Source organism: Scyliorhinus torazame, chromosome 5 (assembly GCF_047496885.1).
Source record: "Scyliorhinus torazame isolate Kashiwa2021f chromosome 5, sScyTor2.1, whole genome shotgun sequence".
Lineage (NCBI taxonomy): Eukaryota > Metazoa > Chordata > Chondrichthyes > Carcharhiniformes > Scyliorhinidae > Scyliorhinus > Scyliorhinus torazame.
Genome location: NC_092711.1, coordinates 145,104,452 through 145,123,137, shown reverse-complemented (window position 1 = coordinate 145,123,137; position 18,686 = coordinate 145,104,452). Strand labels below are relative to the sequence as shown.

The 18,686-nt window shown below is 45.2% G+C and overlaps 1 protein-coding gene, 1 long non-coding RNA gene and 1 other non-coding gene across 3 annotated transcripts in view; 1 reads left to right on the top strand and 2 right to left on the bottom strand.

The window, feature by feature from the left end:
- Positions 1-18,686, top strand: part of LOC140417950 (uncharacterized) — a 49,926-nt gene that overhangs the window by 14,960 nt on the left and 16,280 nt on the right. The window contains exons 3-4 of the mRNA XM_072501383.1: positions 13,229-13,340; positions 14,710-15,543. Of these exons, the coding sequence (XP_072357484.1) occupies positions 13,229-13,340; positions 14,710-15,543 (946 nt within the window). The remainder of the gene's footprint in view (positions 1-13,228; positions 13,341-14,709; positions 15,544-18,686) is intronic.
- On the bottom strand, positions 663-2,421 carry LOC140422005 (uncharacterized). Its single transcript, XR_011947219.1, has 2 exons — positions 2,147-2,421; positions 663-1,065 (listed from the first exon to the last, which is right to left on the bottom strand). It is a non-coding gene; the product is annotated as an uncharacterized lncRNA (long non-coding RNA).
- On the bottom strand, positions 2,871-2,942 carry trnae-uuc (transfer RNA glutamic acid (anticodon UUC)). Its single transcript has one exon. It is a non-coding gene; the product is annotated as a tRNA-Glu (tRNA).

The window sequence follows — 18,686 nt, the reverse complement described above, 5'->3', positions numbered from 1 at the left end:
GCTCTCCCCTCATGCACTCTTCACTTGGTCAGTTTCACTCGGGTCACATATTTTGCAGCTGTGTATCGGAGGAATGAGAAAGAGCTGGCTCCAAACCTCAGCACAAACACTGGCGCCCTGCTTTGCTAGTTTTGTCTTCAGCCATAGTGTTGATACATTCTGTCCCAAGGCCCTTTCTCTGCCTTCTTTGAAACGCAAAGCTCACTCAGCCTGGGAACTCACGGTGTGAATTCAGATGCCCCCCTTTGCCGGTTTGCTATTTCACTCTCCCAGCCTTCATCTCAGTTTTTACCAGCAGAACTCTCTGTTGCTGTCTAATTCGTACACCAGTGCGATGTGCTGTGCTGACACCCTGGTCCTGTGCTGTCAGCTCCAATATGCCGAGATATGTTTTTGAATGCACATATTTCATTTTGCTCTCCGGCACTTGGGATGTTGTGAGTGTGTACGGTAGCCCATGCAGCCTCTGCTTTTGTTTCATGAGTTTTCAGGTTTGCCGTAACATGTTATGATTGCTGCACTTGACAATCAATGATAAACAGACAAAAGATTAAAAAACCTTTGCAGTCCTGTGCGTGAGAGCAAACCACAATGTATCCGGTGAAACATTATACAGACAGGTGTCACTGTACCAATGTTCATTATAGAGTCAGAGATACAGGTCTCACTGTACCAGTGTTTATTGTAGAGTCAGTGGCACAGGTCTCACAGCACCAATGTTCATTATAGACATGTATTTGAAGGTTATCTTCTGCTATCATCTTTACTTTCGTTTGTTAAAGAACTCAGAGAAAATTCAGCCGATAGGATTGCACACTATGAATCAGAAGCAAAAGGTTAGTGTGAAGATATCACACAAGTCATTCTGATTCTTCCAAACGCATTGTTACAAGGAAATTTTGAGATGGAACAAGTGGTATTGCTTCTTTGAGAGGAGCTTACAAATTTAGGGTAGAAGTTCTATATCAACTCTATGGCTGCTTGATAATCCAGTTACGCAAGAGGATTGACCCATATGAGCAGATTGCGAAAAGGTTAGAGTTCCTCTCAGAATGGTGAACGATTCTGAAATTGATGAGGACAGTATTAAACTTATAATATCGTATTACAAAGATGATATTGACCACAAATTAGTAAACAAGTGTTATCAGTTCAAAGAATATTTGCACCTTAGGAAATCCCAGCACACAGAAGCAAACACGCCATCTAAAATGCAATGCGCACAAGTTCTTCAGCTTATTTGTGAGCAACACCTCATTGAAGTGTTCCTCAATATTACTACTGTGCTTAAGCTGTACTTTACAATGCCTATCACGAGCTATGAAGCAGATCACGAGCTATGAAGCAGAACGGAATTTTTCAAAGCTATCATTTAAAAAGAACAAATTTTGGTCTACCATGACTGAAGAGCGCTTAAATTCTTTATGCATATTGTCTCTAGAAAATAACATTGCAAGGAAGCTCTCATATGACAAAGCTGTACGTAAATATGTTGCTAGAAAAAACAGAAAAAAGAGTATTTTGTAAAATGTGCTTCATGTAGTATGTATTCTCATAGGTGTCTAAAATAAAAGATTATATTGACCGTGGTCTTTTCTATGTTTTATTTCATCATTCTATGATGCATCATGCATGTATATAACATTTCCCTAATTTTCATCCCACCATAACTCGAAAACTATAAGCATAGGAATTTTTTATTCACACCAGTGACTTTGACATGTGAGATAATCCAGTATAGCAATTTTAATCAAAATCTGAGATATAGTGGTTAAAGTTTTAAGAAATTGTGGTGATCTGTCGAGGAACAACCCCATTGAAGAAGATAACAGTGGTTACCCAGACCCCGTTGCTGGTTGCCCCCATAACAGTTCAAGCTTCAGGGCCCCAAAAATGTAGGTCCGCCACTGACTGTGGTTCCTGTGAAACTTGCAACACGACATCCGGCGGACATTCATCAGTAATTCAAAATATCACATTTCAAATTCCAAAACATTGATAGTTAATCTTTTTCGCAATTAGGTTTTGATCAAAATTTGAATAGTTTCCAAAATTTTGTTGATCTTTTTCTCAAGTAAAACTATCACGTTTGCTGAACATGCACAAACTCCCCTGAGTCATTCCGGGCAGAAACATTAAAACTTACTCATCTGTAATTATGAGGCAAAGTTTCCTGGTTCAGATTTGTTGTTAAACATGAACAGAACACGTCATCTCACAGCCATGGGATATTTACACTTCCACAAGTTTTGAATGAGATCCTTTCTTCCCCGGCTCCACAGTGGGTGGGAGAGGGACAAGCAGCAGGATTTTACCCCAACTCTCCATTCACCCGCTGCCAGCAGAACGCGGGGACTGCAGCTTCAATCAGCGGGTTACTGCCCATCTCAGGGACACTCCAACCAGGAGCAAACCTCCCAATACACCGAGCACAGGCTCAGAAACATGCAGGTAGATTATACCCCGCTCACTTAACCTCCGAGCAGCATTGACACAATCCCCCAGTGAGTGGCGCTTCCTTTGAGCTTCTTTAGCTGTATTCAGATCCTGTGACCTCAATGGACACTTTCAGTTAGACGTCTTGTTGTCATCACGTTGGAGATTTGCACCCAGATCTGGGAGATATTTGTGTCTGTGAGCAATAAAATCTGGCCCAATACCATCCAAATTTTCACTTGCATCAACATCTCTCCCATTTGCAGCCAATCACTGTCCGTTTTTTCCTGCCTCTGTATTTGTTCTCCACTTGTGACTTTTTCAGCTCTGATGTGAAACGACAAACGTCATTGAACTGAGTCTGGCAGAGCTCTTTTCTGTGAAACTGCGATTCAGCTTCATTGAAGGTTTTGGTGGACAACAATAATTCATCATTCCCTGACCGGGAATCGAACCCGGGCCGCGGCGGTGAAAGCGCCGAATCCTAACCACTAGACCACCAGGGAAACTGCCACCAGAGAAACTGACAAGGAAAGCTTTAACCCGGGTTTACAGAATATCATTCACCTTTTATTTTCATTTCGAACTTTTGATTAGAAATATACAAAATAACATTTTTAGAATGAACAGAAGTGACATCTTCAGCCAATCACAACACCGATTGTTGTTCGCTGTAACATGAAATCGACAGTGAGGTGAAATAGCCCAGCAAGCTGCTCATGTGTAACTTCCAATTTCCTAAACCCACCAACTTGATCACTGTGGCTCCTGTGAAACTGACAACACAACATCCGGCGGACATTCATCAGTAATTGGAAATAACTCATTTCAATTTTTGAAAACATTGATAGTTAATCATTTTCGCAATTAAATTTTGATCAAAATTTGAATAGTTTCCAATTTTTGTTGATCTTTCTCTGAAGTGAAACTATCACGTTTGCTGAACATATACAAACTCCCCTGCTTCACACTGGGCATGAACAATAAAATTTACTCATCTGTAATTATGAGGCAATATTAACACAACACGTCATCTCACAGCCTTGTGACACTTCCACAAGTTTTGAATGAGATTATTTCTTCCCCGGCTCCACAGTGGGTGAGAGAGGGACAAGCAGCAGGATTTTACCCGAACTCTCCATTTACCCGCTGCCAGCAGAACTCTGTGTCTCTACCCGGCTTCAGCAAAGTAATTTAACCTGGCCGATGGCAACGACTAGTAAACCCCATAAAAAGCGGCTTTTCTTCAGGGAAATTATGTGCTCAGACCTTAAGGAAGGCAACCAGAGGTTATTCCAAACAGCAATTTAATATTTGGGGATGTAATCTCCGCAGATTGGCAAACTGTAAATTGTAGAGAAAAAAAGCTTCCTTTTCTCCGTTACCTGTTGCTATAATGGGCGTGGTGCGCGTTAATAAAACTGAAATAGATATCGACACACTGATTTCTTATCACTGAATTGGATCCGCTCACACTGATGTCCCCCCCCCCCCCCCCCCCCCCCGGATCGGAGACTTGCTGAACTTTCCTCCCAAGCTCAAGTTAACCACAATTAACTGGACATGTTCAGGACTTTCTTTCTGATGTGGAATTAGCTCAGACACAGTGGAGGCTGCCACGTTTCTGCGGGAATGGACAACAATGTGTAGGGGGCGGTTAAAAGGCAGGGGAATGGCCCTAAATCATGATTCTCATTTGGAGAGCCGGTTCAGACACCATGGATCAAATGGCTTCCTTCTGTGCAGTAACACTTCATTGAAGCTGCGATGGGCACTAAAGTGAAAGTAACCATGGTGAACTGGACCGCCTATGTCCGTTATTTATACCTGACCTTCCTCAATGTGTCCGTCTGTAACTGAACCTCTCAACACTGAATGTAATCGCAATAACTTGGGACTGTCTATTATGAAAGCTGTCGTGTCGAACTGGGCTCAGTGTAACCTTTCTGATCTGGGCGTGTATTCACAATATATATTGATGATTTAGATGAATGAACAAAATGTAATATTTCCAAATTTGCAGATGACATCAAGTTGGGTGAGCGGGTGAGCTGTGAGGAGAATGCAGAGATCCTATAGTGTGAATTGTACAAGGTGAGTGAGTGGGTAAATGAATGGCAGATGCAGTATAATTGGGATATCTGCGAGGTTATCCACTTTGGTTGTAAAACAAGAAGGCAGATTATTATCTGAATGGCCATAAATTAGAAGAGGGGAATGTGCAATGAGACCTGGGTGTCCTCATACACCAGTCACTGAAGGTAAGCATGCAGGTACAGCAGGCGGTAAAGAAGCCAAATGGCATGCTGGCCTTCAGAGCGAGAGGAATCGAGTACTGGAGCAGGGATGTGTTGCTGCAATTATACAGGGCCTTGGTAGGCAACACCTAGAATATTGTCTGCAGCTTTGATCTCCTTATCTGAGGAAGGATGTTCTTGTTATAGAGGAAGTGCAGCGAAGGTTTACCAGGCTAATTCCTGGGATGGCAGGACTGAAGTATGAGGAGAGATCGGTTAGGATTTTATTCATTGGAGTTCAGAAGAATAAGGGGGGATTGCATAGAAACCTATAAAATTCTAACAGGACTGGACAGGGTAGATGCAGGAAAGATGTTCCTAATGGTGGTTGTCCAGAACCAGGGGTATGAGGTTACGAGGTTAACGATTTAGGACAGAGATGAGGAGAAATTTCTTCACACAAAGATGGTAAGCCTGTGGAATTTGTTACCGCAATTGAGTCCAAAACATTGTATGGCTTCGAGGAGCAGTTATATATAACGCTTTGGGCTAAGGGACCAAAGGAGATATGGGGGAAGGAGGGATTTGGCTCCTGAGTTGGATGTTGAACCATGATCATACTGAATGGCGGAGTGGGCTTGAAGGGAAGAAAGGCCTCCTCCTCCTGCTCCCATTTTTTCTATGTTTCTATGAATGTAACGGTGCTGAACTCGAACTTCCCACATTGAAACCAACTGGACGTAGCTGGAAATGCTCCTAATTAATATACAGATGTTTGAATGAAGCTGGGTGCACAGTTTCAGAGATATTGGTAGCAAAAGGGGCTGTGATACCATCTCATCACTGGCACTGAGTAAATAATCACGGGGAGAACCTGACCATGTTTCCCATTAGGGCTCTGGTCAATCATCCATTAAACCACTAACTCGGCATTATCGGCTTGAAGCCGCGCACACGTCCCGTTTCCTTCATTCCAACCCAACGTTATTATTCGATTATAGTTAATGAAGGGATGGAATTGGGAGCATTCTGTCTCTCTGTCTATTTTAAGTTGCAGCTGTGTCAGAACATCTGTAAAGTCTGGCAGCAGCTGCACTAATAAGACCATAAGATATAGGAGCTGAAATAGGCCATTCGGCCCATCGAGTCTACTCCGCCATTCAATCATGGCTAATATTTTTCTCATCCCCATTCTCCTGCCTTCTCCCCATAACCCTTGATACCCTTATTAATCAGGATGCTGGGCAGCACGGTGGCGCAGTGGTTAGGCCTCATAGCGCCGAGGTCCCAGATTCGATCCCAGCTCTGGGTCACTGTCCATGTGGAGTTTGCACATTCTCCCCGTGTTTGTGCGGGTTTCACCTCCACAACCCAAAGATGTGCAGGGTAGGTGGATTGGACAAGCTAAATTGCCGCTTAATTGTAAACAATGAATTGACTACTCTATTTTTTTTTTTTAATTAATCAAGAACCTATCTATCTCTGTCTTAAAGGCACTCAGTGATTTGGCCTCCACAGCCTTCTGCGACAAAGAGTTCCACAGATTCACCACCCTCTGGCTGAAGAAATTCTTCCTCATCTCTGTTTTAAAGGATCATCCATTTAGCCTGAGATGGTGTCCTCTGGTCTTTAAGACAGAGACAGATAGATTTTTGATCAATAGGGGGTTCAGGAGTTGTGGGGCGAAGGCAGGAGAATGGGGATGAGAAAAATATCAGCCATGCTTGAATGGCGGAGCAGACTCGATGGGCCGAGTGGCCCAATTCTGCTCCTATGTCTTATGGTCTTATGGTCATTGCGGGCATCTTGCTCCAAATGGCCCTTTATCATCTGTCAGTTCTTCTGGCTCAGGTTGACACCAAAAGGCTCAGGCAGCTATGAGGAGAAGGTCTCAGACTTAACAGTGGGTTCAGCCAACATCACTACTCAAATTCTTAAATCAATAATTGTCCCTTCGCTGCTCTCAGCTTGAGAATTTTATCAAACAATGTGATTGACGAGTTTACGAACGGGGTGATAGAACATAGAACATTACAGCGAAGTACAGGCCCTTCGGCCCTCGATGTTGCACCGACCTGTGAAACCACTCTAAAGCCCATCTACACTAATCCCTTATCGTCCATATGTCTATCCAATGACCATTTGAAAGCCCTTAGTGTTGGCGGCAGGGCATTCCACGCCCTTACTACTCTCTGAGTAAAGAACCTACCTCTGACATCTGTCTTACATCTATCTCCCCTGAATTTAAAGCTCTGTCCCCTCGTGCTAGACATCAACATCCGAGGAAGAAGGCTCTCACTGTCCACCCTATCCAATCCTCTGATAATCTTGTATGCCTCAATTAAGTCACCTCTTAACCTTCTTCTCTCTAACGAAAACAGCCTCAAGTCCCTCAGCCTTTCCTCATAAGATCTTCCCTCCATACCAGGCAACATTCTAGTAAATCTCCTCTGCACCCTTTCCAATGCTTCCACATCCTTCCTATAATGCGGCGACCAGAATTGCACGCAATACTCCAAATGGGGCCGCACCAGTTTTGTACAGCTGCAACATGACCTCATGGCTCCGAACCTCAATCCCTCTACCAATAAAAGCTAACACACCGTACGCCTTATTAACAACCCTCTCAGCCTGGGTGGCAACTTTCAGGGATCTATGTACATGGACACCGAGATCTCTCTGCTCATCCACACTGCCAAGAATCTTACCATTAGCCCAGTACTCTGTCTTCCTGTTATTCCTTCCAAAATGAATCACCTCACACTTTTCTGCATTAAACTCCATTTGCCACCTCTCAGCCCAGTGCTGCAGCTTATCTATGGCCCTCTGTAACTTGTAACATCTGTCCGCACCGTCCACAACTCCACCGACTTTAGTATCATCTGCAAATTTACTCACCCATCCTTCTACACCCTCCTCCAGGTCATTTATAAAAATGACAAACAGCAGTGGCCCCAAAACAGATCCTTGTGGCCACCACTAGTAACTGGACTCCAGTCCGAACATTTCCCATCAACCACCATCCTTTGTCTTCTTCCAGCTAGCCAATTTCTGATCCAAACTGCTAAATCACCCTGAATCCCATGCCTCCGTGGTTTCTGCAGTAGCCTACCGTGGGGAACCTTATCAAACGCTTTCTTGAAATCCATATACACCACATCAACTGCTTTACCCTCATCCACATGTTTGGTCACCTTCTCAAAGAACTCAATAAAGTTTGTGAAGCAAGACCTACCCTTCACAAAACCGTGTTGACTACCTCTAATCAAATTATTCCTTTCCAGGTGATTATACATCCTATCTCTTATAAACCTTTCCAAGATTTTGCCCACAACAGAAGTAAGGCTCTATAGTTACCGGGGTTATCTCTACTCCCCTTCTTGAACAAGGGAACAACATTTGCTATCCTCCAGTCTTCTGGCACTATTCATGTAGACAAAGATGACTTAAAGATCAAAGCCAAAGGCTCAGCAATCTCCTACCTAGCTTCCCAGAGAATCCTAGGATAACTCCCATCCGGCCCAGGGGACTTATCTATTTTCACACTTTCCAGAATTACTAACACCTCCTCCTTATGAACCTCAAGCCCTTCTAGTCTAGAAGCCTGAATCTCAGTATTCTCCTCGACAACATTGTCTTTTTCCTGTGTGAAGACTGACAAAAAATATTCATTTAGCACCTCTCCTATCTCCTCGGACTCCAAGCACAACTTCCCACTACTGTCCTTGACTGGCCCTACTCTTACCCTAGTCATTCGTTTATTCCTGACATATCTATAGAAAGCTTTAGGATTATCCTTGATCCTACCTGCCAAAGACTTCTCATGTCCCCTCCTGGCTCTTCTTAGCTCTCTCTTTAGGTCCTTCCTAGCTAACTTGTAACTCTCGAGCGCCCTAACTGAACCTTCATGTCTCATCTTTACATAAGCCTCCTTCTTCCTCTTGACAAATGTTTCGACTGCTTTAGTAAACCACGGTTCCCTTGCTCGACCACTTCCTCCCTGCCTGACAGGTACATACTTATCAAGGACACGCAGTAGCTGTTCCTTGAACAAGCTCCACATTTCCATTGTGCCGATGCCCTGCAGTTTTCCTCTCCATCCAATGCATCCTAAGTCTTGCCTCATCGCATCATAATTGCCTTTCCCCCAGATATAACTCTTGCCCTGCGGTATATACCTTTCCCTTTCCATCACTAAAGTAAACGTAATCAAATTGTGGTCATTATCACCAAAGCGCTCACCTACCTCCAAATCTAACACCTGTCCTGGTTCATTACCCAGTACCAAATCCAATATGGCCTCGCCTCTCATTGGCCTATCTACATACTGTGTCAGGAAACCCTCCTGCACACATTGGACAAAAACGGACCCATCTAAAGTACTCGAACTATAGAGTTTCCAGTCAATATTTGGAAACTTAAAGTCCCCCATAACAACTACCCTGTTGCTTTCGCTCCTATCTAGAATCATCTTTGCAATCCTTTCCTCTACATCTCTGGAACTTTTCGGAGGCTACAGAAAACCCCTAACAGGGTGACCTCTCCTTTCCTGTTTCTAACCTCAGCCCATACTACCTCAGTAGCCGAGTCCTCATCAAACGTCCTTTCTGCCACCGTAATACTGTCCTTGACTAACAATGCCACTCCTCCCCCTCTTTTACCACCTTCCCTGCGCTTACTGGAATATCTAAACCCCGGCACCTGCAACAACCTGTAGCCACTTAAAATGGCCAACTCCCGATTCAAAATGGCGAACGGCAAAGGCCGATGGGAAAATCAGGCAACAAGACTAAAACGAGCAGCTGCAGGTTGGCTGTGTATTTACCTCTGGAAAGGCCAGACACTATCGATACCTGCAACCATCAGCATAACAAAACAACAGCCACCTGCATACTAATGAGCAATCCCCGGGAACAATAAGCAACACAAAGCAAAACCAGACTCTTCGGCGCCAGCAGAAGCCTACACAAAAGGAGGTGAATGAGCACCTCAAGACCGCCCATCGATCAGGGAACCGCTCCAGCGTTGGAGAAAATCGAACCAAGCGATTGGGACAAAGTCCAATCACTTGGGACCAGGTACAGGGTCCGCCCCGAAAGGCGGGAAGCCCCTGGGAACTATAAGAATTGAGACCCAAGTTCAAGTCGCTGTCTTCTCCACGTCCTCTCCAGCTTCACGCTTCAGCAGCTCCTCTTCAGCTCTTCGTCCTGCCCGGGTCACCCAGCAACAACGAACCAACAGTGACCATGACTGGCGCAGTGAAGATCGAACCTGTAAGTCTTACTTCAATGCGCTCTATGAGATAGGCGCTCCTAGCTACCAATCTGTACCAACTTCGAATCCCGCAGGCTCAGAACCCGAATGAAAGGCCATTTGTTTCCCTGACCTGGTGGGCCAGTTTCAAGTTAAGTATAGGCCTGTTAGTTGTAGAAGTAGCTTAGACATAGAATTTGTGCATGGCAGCACGGTAGCATTGTGGATAGCACAATTGCTTCACAGCTCCAGGGTCCCAGGTTCGATTCCGGCTTGGGTCACTGTCTGTGCGGAGTCTGCACATCCTCCCCGTGTGTGCGTGGGTTTACTCCGGGTGCTCCGGTTTCCTCCCACAGTCCAAAGATGTGCAGGTCAGGTGGATTGGCCATGATAAATTGCCCTTAGTGTCCAAAATTGCCCTTAGTGTTGGGTGGGGTTACTGGGTTATGGGGATAGGGTGGAGGTGTTGACCTTGGGTAGGATGCTCTTTCCAAGAGCCGGTGCAGACTCGATGGGCCGAATGGCCTCCTTCTGCACTGCAAATTCTATGATAATTTTTAAAAAATTCTATGATAATTAGTAGCGATTACTGTGTATAATAAATGAGCTATGATTTAAACCTTACTAATCGGTGTGTTGGATTATTGATCATTACTCGGACTTGAACCACGTGGCGGTATCATAAAGATACCTGGCGACTCAGGAGCAAAGGTAATAAAACAGAGCAATTGAATTAAGGCAAAGTTAACAACAAACCATTCCTGGCCCTGCTCTGTCCATGTCTCCGAAATGGCCACAACATCGAAGTCACAGGTACCAACCCATTCCGCAAGTTCACCCACTTTATTCTGGATGCTCCTGGCATTGAAGAAGACACACTTTAAACCACCTTCCTGCCTGCTGGTACACTCCTGCAACTTTGAAACCTTACTCATGACCTCACTACTCTCAACCTCCTGTATACTGGAGCTACAATTCAAGTTCCCAAGCCCCTGCTGAACTAGTTTAAACCCTCCCGAAGAGCATTAGCAAATTTCCCCCCCAGGATATTGGAACCCCTCTGGTCCAGGTGTAGACCATCCCGTTTGTAGAGGTCCCACCAACCCCAGAATGAGCCCCAATTATCCAGAATTCTGAAACCCTCCCTCCTGCACTATCCCTGTAGCCACGTGTTCAACTCCTCTCTCTCCCTATTCCTAGTCTCGCTATCACGTGGCACGGGTAACAACCCAGAGATAATAACTCTGTTTGTCCTAGATCTAAGTTTCCACCCTAGCTCCCTGAATTCCTGTCTTACATCCCTATCCCTTTTCCTACCTATGTCGTTGGTACCTATGTGGACCACGACTTGGGGCTGCTCCCACTTAAGGATCCCGAAAACATGATCCGAGACATCACGCACCCTGGCACCTGGGAGGCAACATGCCAACCGCGAGTCTCTCTCGTTCCCACAGAATCTCCTATCTATCCCCCTAACTATGGAGTCTCCAATGACTAATGCTCTACTCCTCTCCCCACTTCCCTTCTGAGCAACAGGGGCAGACTCTGTGCCAGAGACCTGTACCCCATGGCTTACCCCTGGTATGCCCCCTCCCCCCAACAGTGTCCAATGCGGTATACTTGTTACTAAGGGGAACGACCACAGGGGATCCCTGTACTGACTGCTTCCTCCCAGCCCCTCTCACCGTCACCCATTTATCTTTATTCTTCGGAGTAACTGCATCCCTGAAGCTTCTATCTATGACCACCTCTGCCTCCCGAATGATCCGAAGTTCATCCAGCTCCAGCTCCAGTTCCCTAACGCGGTTTCTGAGGAGCTGGAGATGGGTGCACTTCCCACAGATGAAATCAGGAGGGACACTGACGGCGTCCCTCACCTCAAACATTCTGCAGCAGGAACATTGCACTACCTTCCCTGCCATCCCCTTTAGATAAAAAAAGAAAAAGAAAGAAAGAGCTTACCTGTTATTCACTCCCCTTCTCAGCAAGCACTCACTCAGCAACCACTGCGCCCCGCACAATAATACCTGAGTGAAAATAAAATAAAAACTACTTACCAGTCACCAGCCAATCCCTTACCTGCAGGCCGTGACATCACAGTTCAACTTCTTTCTCCTTCTGCCTGCTGTCGAGCCTTCCTCTTGATCTTTAAAGCGGTTGTTTTTTTGGGGTTAGATGAGTGAAGAAGTGTTTTGGGTTTAAGTGTCACTTGACAACAACTCCTCCACAAACCACCTTCAAGTTAGGGTGAGCACAACGGCGTATGCAAATTTTCCCCGCAACAGCCAATCAGCAGCTCCGCTCTACTGACCTCTGCTGGATGCTTGTCTTCACTTGAACAGCTAGGGTCTCTTTCTCAGGTACACCTTCAAGTTAGGGTGAGCACAATGGCGTATGCAAATTTCCCCCGCAACAGCCAATCAGCCAATCAGCAGCTCCGCTCTAATGATAGTTTTCAATTCATTCACATGAAGAGATCGCTTAAAGTCCGAGCCGGATATAACACATTTTAAATACAAGTGTTGTTATTAATTTATTTTTGGGCTCTGTTATTGCATATATTATTCGTGCGGCACAGTGGTTAGCACTGCTGCCTCACAGCGCCATGGCCCCAGGTTCAGTTCCGCCCTGTGTGGAGGTTGTTCTCCCCATAGTGCATGGGTTTCCTGTGGGTGCTCCGGTTTTCTCCCACAGTCCAAAGATGTGATGGTTAGGTGGATTGGCCATGCTAAATTGTCCCTGAATCTGAAAGGTTTAGATGGGGTTACAGGATTATGGAGATAGGCTGGGGGAGTGGGCCTGGGTGCTCTTTCAGAGGGTTGGTGCAGACTCAATGAGCCGAATGGTCTTCTTCTGTACTGTAGGGATTCTATTCTGTAAAGTATAAAGTATTTAGAGATGTTGTGTAATACGTTATTGATTTTATTTTTTCTACTTGATGTGGTGCCCATGAGTTTGGTTCATGTTATTTCTGGTAACCGTTATGTTCTCCGGCATGGTCTACTAGATTATTGTACATTGTTGTATCATTCACACAGTTCAGTGATAATAAAATACATTTGCGGCGATTTTTAGCACAGAAAAGGAGTTGGTCATGTAAGCCCAATTTAAAAAAAGGGAGGGAGGGAGAAAACGGGGAATCATAGACCGGCTAGCCTGACATCAGTGGTGGAGAGAATACTGGAGTCAATTACTATGGATGAAATAGCTGAACCATTTGGAAAGTGGGACAGGATCGGTCCAAGTCAAGATGGATTCACTAAAGGGAAATCATGCTTGACAGACCTTCTGGAATTTTTGAGGATGTGACCAGAGTGGACAATGGTGAAGCAGTGGATGTTGTGTATCCGGACTTTCAAAAGGTTTTTGACAAGCTCCCACATACGAGATTAGTGAGCAAAATTAAAACTCATGGTATGGGGCAGCAGGTTGGGGGTGGGGGGGGGGGGGGGGGTGGGGGGGGTGTTGGGGGGGGGGGATGGGGGGGGGGTCGGTGGTAATGTATTGACGTGGATAGAGAACTGGTTGGCAGACAGGAATCAGAGAGTGGGAATAAATGGGTCATTTTCAGAGTGGCAGGAAGTGACTAGTGGGGTACTGCAGGGTTCAGTGCTGGGATCCCAACTGTTCACAAAATACACTAATGATTTGGACGAAGGAATTGCATGCAATATCTCCAAATGTGCAAATGACACTAAGCTGGGCGGCAGAGTGTGCAGTGAGAAGGATGCAAAGAGGCTGCAGGGTGACTTCGACAGGCTGGCTGAGTGGGCATATACTTGGCAAATGCAATATAAAATGGGTAAATGTGAGGTTATCCACTTTGGTGGCAAACGCAGGAAGGCAGATTATTATCTGAATGGTGGCAGTTTAGGATCAGGGGAAGTGTAACGAGGCCTGGGTGACATGGTGGAACAGTCGCTGAAGGTTGGCATACAGGTACAGCAGGTGGTGAGGAAAGCTAATGGCGTGCTGGCCTTCATAGCGAGAGGATTTGAGTATAGGAATAGGGATGGCTTGCTGCAGTTATACAGGGCCTTAGTGAGGCCACACCTTGAGTATTGTGTGCAGTTTTGGTGTCCGAGTTTGAGGAAGGACATCCTTACTATTGAGGGTTTCCAGCGAATGTTCATCTTACTAATTCACAGGATGGCAGGACTGACATTTGAAAGACAGGATCGACTGGGCTTGTACTCACTGGAGTTTAGAAGAACGAGAGGGGATCTCATAGAAACATAGAAAATCCTGATGGGACTGGACAGGCTAAATGCGGGAAGAATGTTCCCGATGTTCGGAACTTCCAGAACTAGGGGGTCCCAGCCTAAGAATAAGGGGTAAGCCACTCAGGACTGAGGTGAGGAAGAATGTCTTCTCTCGGAGAGTTGTGAGCTTGTGGAATTCTCTGCCACAGAAAGCTGTTGGGTCCAGTTCATCGGATATATTCAAGAGGGAGCTGGGATTGGCCCTTGCAGCTAAAGGGATCAAGGGTATGGAGAGAGAGTGGGAGTGGGATACTGAATTTGCATGATCAGCCATGATCGTATTGAATGGTGGTACAGGCTCGAAGGGCCGAATGGCCTACTCCTGCACCTATTTTCTATGTTTCTATGTCGGGGTTGAGCATTGACAAGAAAGTACCAAGAGAAAAGGTGGAGATTTCACACATAAGCCACTAGAATTATGATTTTTCTTTGAATGTATGTGTAATTTAGCTGCTGTCGTAATCTCACCAGCACACATTCTACGCATCCATCTCTCTCTCTTTATTTCCTAATTGTTGCAGCAAACTTGGCAGCGATCGTGATCCTGTCCCGAGGAAGATGTGGCTACTCCCGATGTATCACCTGCTACTTGGTGTCTATGGCAGTGTCAGACTTCACAGTCATTGTTAGCTCTGTGATACTAAACCGGATTGCTGGCATTTATTTCCCATTCACTTTCCTGTCCATCACACACGTATGTCGTTGCCGGGCTGTCCTAAACTGCACAGTGTTTGGAGTTTCTGTATGGCTAACAGTGGCTTTCACCTTTGACAGATACGTGGCAATTTGTTGCCAAAATCTGAAAACAAAATATTGCAGAGCGAAGCCAGCGGCAGTTGCCATCGTGGCAATTTGTATATGTTGCTTTTTTGCATCTTCTTTCCTGTATTTGATTTATAAACCGTTGTACATAATTAATGACGTGCCCTGGTTCTGCAGTGTAAAGGTCATGTTTTACACATCACCAGTATGGATCGCATATGACTGGATAATTCGCATTTCCACTTGGCTCTCATTCATTCTGATTATATTGCTCAATGCTCTGACCATCAGAAACATCCGAGTGGCCAACAGAGCCCGCAGGAGACTCAGGAGCCAGAACAATGGAGAGAATGAGAGTGACCCGGAGATGGAGAAGCGGAGAAAGTCCATTGTTTTACTGGTCGCCATCTCGGGCAGCTTCATCCTGTCCTATGTGTTAACTGTGATTGCCTTCCTCTACGTTAGGATTGCGGGAACTACTTATTTCTCTGGCTCCAACTTCGAGGAATCAAATTATATTCTGGAGGAAAGCGGAATTATCTTGCAGGTGCTCAGTTACTGCAGCAACCCGTTTATTTATGCTGGGACACAGAGTAAATTCCGAGACGAGTTAAGGAATGGGGTGAAATATCCATTCATTCTGATCCGGAAAATATTTAAATAATGCCAACAGTCCAATGCTGTAATAATTCACCGTTATCGTCCACGTATAAATATTATCCAATCCCAGTTACATTGTCATATTTTGTGTCGTTTATCCTCTGAACGATTTTAGAAATATACAAGCCTGATCACCACACAATTCAGATTTTAACCTCTTTTCAGTTAGTTGCCAATTCTCTTTCCCGGAGACTCACTGTGTGTGTGGGATGCTCTGTATTGAAGTGATCCTGAATTTACACAGTTCAACCTCTGGTGTGACCTAGGAACCAACTTCCACCAAACAATGGCATTTACCAAATTCAAACAAAATCTGGCCGAATACCAGCCAGATTTTCGCTTGCGTCAGCATCTCTCTCACCTTGCAGCCAATCACTGTCCGTTTCTTCCTGCCTCTGTATTTGTTCTCCACCTGGCTCCACAGTGGGTGAGAGAGGGACAAGCAGCAGGATTTTACCCGAACTCTCCATTCACTTGCTGCCAGCAGAACGCGGGGACTGCAGCTTCAATCAGCGGGTTACTGCCCATCCCGGGTACACTCCAACCAGGAGCAAAGCTCCCAATACACCGAGCACAGGCTCAGAAACATGCAGGTACATTATACCCCGCTCACTTAACCTCCGAGCAGCATTTACACAATCCCTCAGTGAGTGGCCCTTCCTTTGAGCTTCTTCTGTTGTATTCAGCTCCTGTGGCCTCAATGGACTGAATTATTTCAGTTCGAAGTTTTCTTGTCATCACGCCCGAGATTCGGACCCTGATCTGGAGGATAATTGTGTCGGTGTGAGCAACAAAATCTGGCCCAATAACACGCAGATTTGCGCTTGCGTCAACATTTCTCTCACTTGCAGCCAATCACTGTCCGTTTCTTCCTGTCTCTGTATTTGTTCTCGACCTGACTTTTTCAGCTCTGATGTGAAACGACAAATATCACTTAACTGATTCTGGCAGAGCTGTTTTCTGTGAAACTGCGATTCAGCTTCGTTGAACGGTTTGGTAGACAACAATAAAGCATCGTTCCCTGACCGGGAATTGAACCCGGGCCGCGGCGAGAGCGCCGAATCCTGACCACGAGACTACCAGGGAAACTGACAAACAGGGTTTTAATCCGTCTGACAGTATATAATTCGCCTTTCATTCTTATTTCCCAGTTTTAATTAGAAATATACAAAATTACATGTTTAGAATGAACAGAAGTGAAATCGTCAGACAATCACAACAGCAATTGTTGTTCGCTGGAACACGAAATCGACAGTGAGGTGAGATAGCCCAACAAGCTGCTCATGTGTAACTTCCAATTTCCAAAACCCACCAACTTGATCACTGTGGCTCCTGTGAAACTTACAACGCAACATCCGGCGGACATTCATCAGTAAATAGAAATAACTCATTTTAGTTGTTAAAAACATTTTTTGTCGCAATTAAGTTTTGATCAAAATTTGAAGTTTCCAGTTTATGTTGATCTTTTTCTGAAGTGAAACTGTCACGTTTGCTGAACATAAACAAACTCCCCTGTTTCAGACAGGGCAGGAACATTAAAACTTACTCATCTGTAATTAGGAGGCAAAGCTTCCTCGTTCCGATTTGTTGTTAAACATTAACACAACACGTCATCTCACAGCCTTGTGACATTTACACTTTTGGAAGGTGTTTCTCTCTTCCCCGGCTCCACAGTGGGTGAGAGAGGGACAAGCAGCAGGATTTTACCCTAATTCTCCATTCACCCGCTGCCAGCAGAACGCGGGGACTGCAGCTTCAATCAGCGGCTAACTGCCCATCCCGGGGACACTGTAACCAGGAGCAAAGCTCCCAATACACCGAGCACAGGCTCAGAAACATGCAGGTAGATTATACCCCGCTCACTTAACCTCCGAGCAGCATTTACACAATCCCTCAGTGAGTATCATTTCCTTTGAGCTTCTTCTGTTGTATTCAGCTCCTGTGACCTCAATGGACTGAATAATTTGAGTTCGAAGTTTTCTTGTCATCACGCCCGAGATTCGGACCCTGATGATGGGGGGGCGGGGGGGATTATTGTGTCTGTGTGAGCATCAAAATCTGGCCCAATACCACTCAAATTTTCGCTTGCTTCATAATCTCTCTCACTTTGCAGCCAATCACTGTCCGTTTCTTCCTGCCCCTGTCTTTGTTCTCCACCTGCTGCACTTGTGACTTTTTCAGCTCTGATGTGAAACGACAAATGTCACTGAACTGATTCTGGCACAGCTCTTTTCTGTGAAACTGCGATTCAGCTTCGTTGAACGGTTTGGCGGACAACAATAAAGCATCATTCCCTCACCGGGCCGCGGCGGTGAACGGGCCGAATCCTAACCATTAGACCACCAGGGAAACTGACAAACAGGGTTTTAACCCGTCTGACAGTATATCATTCGCCTTTCATTCTTATTTCCCAGTTTTAATTAGAAAATATACAACATTACATGTTTAGAATGAACAGAAGTGACATCTTAAGCTAATCACAACACCGATTGTTGTTCGCTGGAACATGAAATCGACAGTGAGGTGAAATAGTCCCAACAAGCTGCTCATGTGTAACTTCCAATTTCCAAAACCCACCAACTTGATCACTGTGGCTCCTGTGAAACTCAAACACAACATCCGGCAGACATTCATCAGTAAATAGAAATAACTCATTTCAATTGTTAAAAACATTTTTTGTCGCAATTAAGTTTTGATCAAAATTTGAAGTTTCCAGTTTATGTTGATCTTTTTCTGAAGTGAAACTATCACGTTTGCTGAACATAAACAAACTCCCCTGTTTCAGACTGGGCATAAACAATACAACTTACTCATCTGTAATTATGAGGCAAAGCTTCCTCGTTCCGATTTGTTGTTAAACATTAACACAACACGTCAGCTCACAGCCTTGTGACATTTACACTTTTACAAGTTTGGAATGTGTTTCTCTCTTCCCCGGCTCCACAGTGGGTGAGAGAGGGACAAGCAGCAGGATTTTACCCTAATTCTCCATTCACCCGCTGCCAGCAGGACGCGGGGACTGCAGCTTCAATCAGCGGCTAACTGCCCATCCCGGGGACACTCCAACGAGGAGCAA